At 58.9% G+C, this 6,783-nt stretch overlaps 1 protein-coding gene across 1 annotated transcript; it reads right to left on the bottom strand.

The window, feature by feature from the left end:
• Nucleotides 1-258: 258 nt before the first annotated feature.
• WNT10B (Wnt family member 10B) lies at nt 259-6,307 on the bottom strand. The gene is made up of 5 exons (XM_058558366.1): nt 5,592-6,307; nt 4,554-4,673; nt 4,160-4,422; nt 2,052-2,425; nt 259-1,435 (listed from the first exon to the last, which is right to left on the bottom strand). Exons 2-5 carry the CDS (start codon nt 4,625-4,627, stop codon nt 977-979), a joined length of 1,170 nt encoding a protein of 389 aa, XP_058414349.1. The 5' UTR covers nt 4,628-4,673; nt 5,592-6,307; the 3' UTR covers nt 259-976.
• Nucleotides 6,308-6,783: the final 476 nt, after the last annotated feature.

Genomic DNA, 6,783 nt, shown 5'->3' with positions numbered 1-6,783 from the left:
GAGTTAAGGCACATACAGAGTAAATGGGACCTATGTCTGGATCTCTAGCCCTTCCCAGCCTAGAAGTCTCCCCTGGCTTTTCACACTAAAAGTTGCCAACTAAGTCACCGAGGACCATTTCAAATCCTTTGTGGAACCAGGCAGGATATACATAAATAAAGTCATTGGGTGTAGGAGAGTAGGAGAATTCACCTGGAAAAGAAGCCATGGACTGGGATCCCAAGTGTGGTCAGAAATATCAGCATCTGCATCCACTGGTCCAGTAACTTAATTTATTTTAGTTACAAACAGGAACCAAGAACAAGTCTCAGTACAATAAATTATCCATTCCCACCCCTCCTGCTGAAGAAAGAAAAAGAGGCTCAGAGAGTCTTAGGTAAAACTCTTCCTTTGGAGGGTTCCCTTTAACATCTGAATTGGGGGCCTAAGGGCCTGGACAGATGACTGTCTGGGGACTCAGGGGACAGCGCCCCTCAGCACTGTCCCTTCCCCAGGAAAAACCTCTCTACTACTGTTTTGCATTACCCCACAAGGAGGGGCCCAGGCTGCAGTAGAGGAGTTTGGAAAAAGCTAATAGGAGTGAGTAGTCTCTTTCTGGATACAGGTCTTATTGCTCCACACAATGGCCGGGGCTATGCCTCAAAGGAGGGGAGTGGTCTAACCATAGGGACCCCCCAGCCAAAAGGAGTATGAATCAGAGTTAAAAGGACTCCAGGGTTGGAGAGAAGGGGGCAATACAGTGCATTTCATCTTAGTCCATTCAGGTTTTTAAGGAGCAGAAGAGGGGTGACAGCTACCCCCCAAGGCCCTCCTACTGTGGGGGAGAAGGCCGCACATCACAGACTCCACCTGACCCCCACCCCCTCCAAAGCTGTTTCCAGGTAGAGAGTTTGAGCTTCCAGGGGCCAAGATTGACCCTGGACAGAAATCAGAGCAAAAGGCTGAAAAGGTGCCCCTCCCCTTCCCCAGCTGACCCTCACTTACACACGTTGACCCACTCTGTGACCTTGCACTCATCACACAGCACGTAGCAGCACCAGTGGAAGCGGCAATGACAGCGCTCAACTCGTGTCTGCCGGAGCACGTTGTGCCCTCGGCCACAGCACAGGCTGCCACAGCCATCCAGCAGGCGGCTGGTCTTGTTGCAGGCCCGGCCCTGTGTGCCCGGGGAACCCAGGGTGGGGTCTCGCTCACAGAAGTCAGGAGACTTCTCAAAGTAGACCAGCTCTCCTGAGAGGCGACGGGGACGAAGGCGAGGTTGGAAGGCTCCCGAGTTTCGGTTGTGGGTATCGATGAAGATGGCCCGGCCCAGCCGCTCCCTCAACGCTGACCCCACTGCCCGGAACTCTGGGGCCGCCCTCCAGCATGTCTTGAACTGGCAGCTGCCTGACGTGCCGTGGCACTTGCATTTCCGCTTCAGGTTTTCAGTTACCACCTAGAGCATCAGAGGGGGAAGAGGTGAAGGGGAGGGCAGCAAATGGACAGAGCACAGAGGCACAGGAGAGGGGACAGGGAGGGACAAATAGAGGCAAGAATAACCACGGAATATCAGAAGAGAGAGGGAGCTTTGAGGCTGGCTGATAGCCCAACTCCCTCATTTTATGTTCAGAGAACTGAAGCCAGAGCAGAGTGATTTGCCCATCTTCAATCACTAGCTGGTAACAGAGACTCAACTCCAGTTGTCCTGACTCTCAGTCCAGTGCTCTTTCCAGAGTGAGTACTGCTAAAATGGGGAGTCTGGCCCAGAGCACCCCTAAATCCTGTAGGGAAGGCAGCTGCAATTATAGCAACCACGTAATGAGCACCTGCCAAGGACGAGGCACTATGCTGGTGCCCTATTTGCTAGCTCACTCTTAATGACACTGTAAGGTAGGTATCATTAGACTCTCCTTACAGATGCAAAAAACTGGGGTTAAGTGACTTGCTCAAGGCCACCCAGATGGTGAGTGACAATCACCCACAACATCTCATCCTCTTACTCTGCTGTGCCTCTCAAACTCTAGCCAGGTCTCAAAAGCTAGGGAGACCCAGGACAAGTTGCACACACCTACCTGGCGCCCCACCCTGTTGTTGTGGATTCGCATTCGTGCCTGGATGTCCCGGGGAGCTTCCCTGGAATCCAAGAAATCCCGAGAGAACTTCTCTCCAAAGTCCATGTCATGGCTACAGCCACCCCATTCCCATGTGTCCTGGGGGCCGGGGCTGGGGCCTGAGCCGGGGCCCGGGCTGGGCAGCGAGTGGGGAAAACTCTTGCCCCGGGACAGTGCCTGCAGCTGAAGCAGCTTGGCCCTCAGCCGGTCCTGCTCACCACTGCCCTTCCAGCCGCAGCCACAGCTCACCAGCTTGCCCAGGCTGCAGGCCGTGGCTACCGCATGCATGACCCCTGCAGCCAGCATGGAGAAGGAGAAAGCACTCTCGCGGAAACCTGGGGATGAAAAGGGTGTGATGGTAGGGGTAAGGCTGACAGGCAGCTGAGAGGAGGGAGGCGGAAGGAAAGAAACAGCCACCCTCCAATTCCAGAAATTCCTAACTGAATCCTGACCATGCTATTGACCAGCTGAGTAATTCGGGAGCAAGTCACCAGAGAAGGAAGGGAACTGAAAGCCCAGAGCCTCAGTTTCCTCATCTATAAAGGGAGAGGATGGGTTGAGATGATCTCTGGGGCCCTTCGCAGCTCTGTAAGTCTGGGATTTCACTGTGGATGAAAGAGCTACCTAGAGGGAAAGACCCCTGGGGTTGGGAGATGACTAAGAGGGAGTCTCCAAGGTCTTTGAAGATGTATTCACTGAGTTCTACATCTGAAGGCCTTAGAAATTCCCCAACCCTGCAGGGAGCTTGGGTGGGGTGGAAGCAGAGGACTTTGGGGTTCTTTTTTTTTTTTTTAATTCAGGGTTATTTTAATCAGTCTTTTAACCAACCTACCCTCCACCACCCCAACATCTCCAAAGCACTGGAGCTGTGCAGCTGTCCTTCCCCTTTCCAGTTTCTAGTTTTATATTTGCCCTTTAAGACTGCCCCTTATGTTTATCCTAACCTGCTATTACTCTATAAAATGCTGGGAGGGGAAGTGAGGTGGGGGTGATTTTCCCTAAGTCCTTCTTAAAATATTGGCTTCTTTGTTAGGTTTTGGGGGTCACAGAGGCTCAGGATGAAAAGGCCTTCCCAGGCTTAGGTAGACATGCTTCTCCTTTGGGCATCAAAGCCTTCCCCAGGCCCTGTGGACAAGGAGGGGGTCTCTCACTTCCTTTTAGGTAGGGGCTCTCTGGATCCCTGAGAGGATGAGAAACAGCACCTCCGTAAGGGCCAGGCCTCTCCCACCCCAGGATGCAGGGCTCCTGGCTCAGTCTCCTGATCCCCCCAACCCCAACCCCTCCAGGGGTGAAGCTGTTTGTACTCGTCTTGGGAATTCCCCTGCAGATGGCAGCTGCCTGTTAACCCTGTAGTCCCCGAAGTACTGCCCCCACTCTTGAGCTGAGTCCTGGATGGAGTGGATGTTTACTCCTCCAGGGAGTAAACTTGGGCATGGCCTGGCAAGAGGTAGCAATCCCTCCCAGACCTGGCCCACAGTGACCTGTTCTCCCCCCTCCAGCCCTTCTTCACCTGCTCAGGTGAGAGCCACCTGGGGCCCTCACAGCACCTAGGAGGGGGCTGCTCCCCGGCTTCAAAGCCAGCAGGGTCTTTGTTCCCAGCTCTAGCTCCTGGGAACCCCTGCAATTAGGGGAGTAGGTTTAACCCTTAAACGGTTGGGGGCGTCACCCCACCCTTGCTGAGGCTCTAGGGACACCAGCCTGGGCTTGTCTCGCGGACAGGGAAGGGGGAAAAATTTGGGAGGAGGAAATGGGGGTGGTGTTTGAAGCTTTCAGGGCTGGGGGCATCTCTTGCTCACAGGTGCAATCCAGATCGAGCTGGGCGGAGGCAGGAAAGGGGGGCCCTAGGGTAAGGGAGCAGGGACCCAGCTGCCTTGCCGGCAGCGCACAGGTGGAAGTTAGAAGCGCAGGGGCCCAGACGGGTGGCCAGACCCAGCTCCGCGAGGCTCCCGGGGGGAATTCCCAGAGAGGCCCCTCCCAGAGTCGTGAACCCATGCCTCCCGCCTCCCGCTCGCCTCGGCCTGCCCCCCACCCCCAGCCCCGGCGGCGCGGACCCGCCCGGCCCGGCTCACCGCGCTTGAGGATGGCGCTGTGGTGCGGCAGGCGGCCGCCGCCCTCGAGCGCCGAGCAGTTCCAGCGCTGGTCGCGCAGCTGGTGCTGACACTCGTGGACGGCGATGTGCAGGCCCTGAAGCGCGGACGCCGTCACGTCGGGGCTGCGCAGGCACAGGCCCAGCTGCCGCTTGCTCAGGCCGGACAGCGTCAAGCACACGGTGTTGGCGGTCAGCGGCGGCTCGCCGGGCAACTTCAGGCCCAGAATCTCATTGGTTAGGGCCCTGGGAACGGAGAAGGCGTTTTGGGGCGTGTGGTCCAGGCCTCAAGCCCCCTTCGACTCCTCCGGCCCCGGGTCGGTGCGTCTAGCCCAGGGCTTTCTCTCGTGGGCTGGGTGACAGGGGAAACTGCTCACCGACTGCACAACGCCAGGAACAGGAGACCCGCGAGGACCGAGGGCGGAGGCCGCGGCAGGGGCTCCTCCGGCATGTCGAAGCCCGGGCCCGAAGGCCCCGGTGGGCAGATCAATCAGGGCCTGCGAGACAAGGACACTTAAGGAGGACTCGGGAATAGGGTGACTCGCCCGGGGAAACCGAAGGATGCCCAACTTTGGCCTCCTAACTCACCAGTGCCACCCCACTGACCTTTCTCATCCCTCCCCGAACAAAATAATAAGAATCACCCCTTGATTTCCAGAGTCCCTGGGTCCCCTGGGTCTTGGAGGAAGATTCCGGGCCTCAAAGCTGGGACTTACGCAGGCGTCCCGGAAGCCAGACCCAGCCAGACACAATGCCCGGCACACAGACACACACTCCCATGCAAACTCAGACATACAGACTCACAAACCACCAGCCCAGCGCTCCGTCTTCGAGACCCCCACAACTCCCTCTGCTCAACACAGCTTCTTGCCCTCACAGGGGTAGGGGACCGGATTGGAAGGGGGTTCCCCACCACCTACAGCCGGCAGGTGGGGGTGGGGGAGTGTTGCCTCCAGGTGCCGTCGAGGGTAGGCAGCCTCCGTGAGAAGCGTGGAATGGGCTCCCCACCCCGCTCTACCCGCTTCCTCCGCAGTAGGGAGAGAAGTAAGGCTCCAGGTGCGGCAAAGACGGGGAAGGGACCTGGTTCCCGCCTGAAAGGGACCGCGGCAAGCTGAGTCCTCTTCCTCCTCCAGCACCTTTCTTAACTACATGTTCCCGTCCTCCGCGGGTTGCTGGTCTGGTCCCCGCGGGTCCCAGCCCTCAGTCCCCACCCCTTTGCTCTCCCGTTCATTGCCCTCCAAATCTGGGGGCACTCCTTTATTTGCTGTGTCTTTATCTCTGGCAATATCCCTGGCTCTCTCAGCGTCTTGGTGCCCCTGTGGGCTGATGCGTGTCTGTCTGTCTGATTACCCGTGTGCCTCTCTCGTCCCCGTGTGCGCTGTCCCTGCCCTCGCTGCTTTCCCGGTTCCGATTACCTCCAGTTGCTCCGGTGCGGGTCCGCCACCGGCGGGGTTGTGTCGCCTGGGCTTGGCTCGGGCTGCTCAAACCCTGGGGAGACTGCGTCGGGTTCTGCCCCCTCGGCAGAGCCGCATTCTTCCAGGGCAGGGCCACTCCTCTTCGCCGCTTCCCCAGCGCCGCCGCGGCCGCCGGGAGGAAGGGAGGGAGGAAGGGAGGGAGTGATCGAGAAGCAAGGCGAGCCGGCGAGCGAAGAACTGGGGGCTCTGACTCTACTCGCACCGAGCTCACGGGCGGCTGTGCCGCGGCTGACAGAGCTGCGGCCCCTCCCCGAGCCCGGGGCATCCCCACCCCACTCCTCGCACCCCCCCTCCCCCCCGCCTTGACCCCGGGAGCGCAGCCGCTCCCCCTCCTCCCAGCGTACACACACCCTCTCCCCTGACGCCCGGGTTCAGGCTTGGTCCCATTGAAGCGGAGGTGGCCAGAGCTCCTCTCACCTGCTCTGGGGTCGCCAAGGCTGCAAGGAGGGTGCAGTGACCCAGACTAGGGAGCCAGGACCCTGGTTCCAAGTGGTCATTTTTCTTTGCCTCCCACCAAGAGCTGGACGGCTTGGAGAGTGCCTTTGACAAGATGAAGACAGAGCTGAGAACCGACTTCCCTCGTTGGACAGTCCCGCTTAGAGCCCTCAGCGGGAGCACACAGCAGAGCTCTCAGAGCCGGCAGGAGAAGGTCCCTTCTGGGTGGCTTGGCTTCCGCCCACCTCCAAGCCCTGCGCCTGCCCCTTGGGAGGGGTCAGCTTTGGCCTCAGAGTTCAGCCCTAGCAGAGGCTCCAGTAGCCCCAGAGATCTTCAGCCTGCCCCTTTGCTTCCCCTGGCTTACAGGCATCCTTGCTGGCAGAGGTCTCCTGCCCTTCCCAGGATCCTGGGTCTGCGCTTCAGGTGGCCCATATTCCCGCTCCAGGCTCGAAGACTTGCTTTGTATGGAATAAGGAGGGCCTCGGGATCCCACACTGAGCGCAGCCCGAAGACAGCCAGTGAAAGAGCCTGATCTTGGGGTGCGCAAACCACCTTAGGGAGCTCCAGCGGCAGTGAAGGGGTTAGGCGCCACCGCGCTCCTGCCTGACTCACCCTCCCAGCTCTAACCACTGCGGGCTATTTTTGCCAGAGAGGGGCCCCAGGCTTCCCAGCCGCCCCCCGCCCCTGCCAGACCGCA

This window comes from Diceros bicornis, chromosome 17 (genome assembly GCF_020826845.1).
Source record: "Diceros bicornis minor isolate mBicDic1 chromosome 17, mDicBic1.mat.cur, whole genome shotgun sequence".
Lineage (NCBI taxonomy): Eukaryota > Metazoa > Chordata > Mammalia > Perissodactyla > Rhinocerotidae > Diceros > Diceros bicornis.
Note: the sequence above shows the minus strand (reverse complement) of the source record. Positions and strands in the feature narration are given on the sequence as shown.

Bases quoted from the DNA above. Each gene is read 5' to 3' on its own strand.
- WNT10B (XM_058558366.1), bottom strand. From the start codon at position 4,627: ATGCCGGAGGAGCCCCTGCCGCGGCCTCCGCCCTCGGTCCTCGCGGGT. The intron at 4,423-4,553 runs GTGAGCAGTTTC...CTCCGTTCCCAG, and splicing joins TTCCTGGCGTTGTGCAGTCG to GGCCCTAACCAATGAGATTC. The intron at 2,426-4,159 runs GTGAGCCGGGCC...TTTCATCCCCAG, and splicing joins CAGCGCCATCCTCAAGCGCG to GTTTCCGCGAGAGTGCTTTC.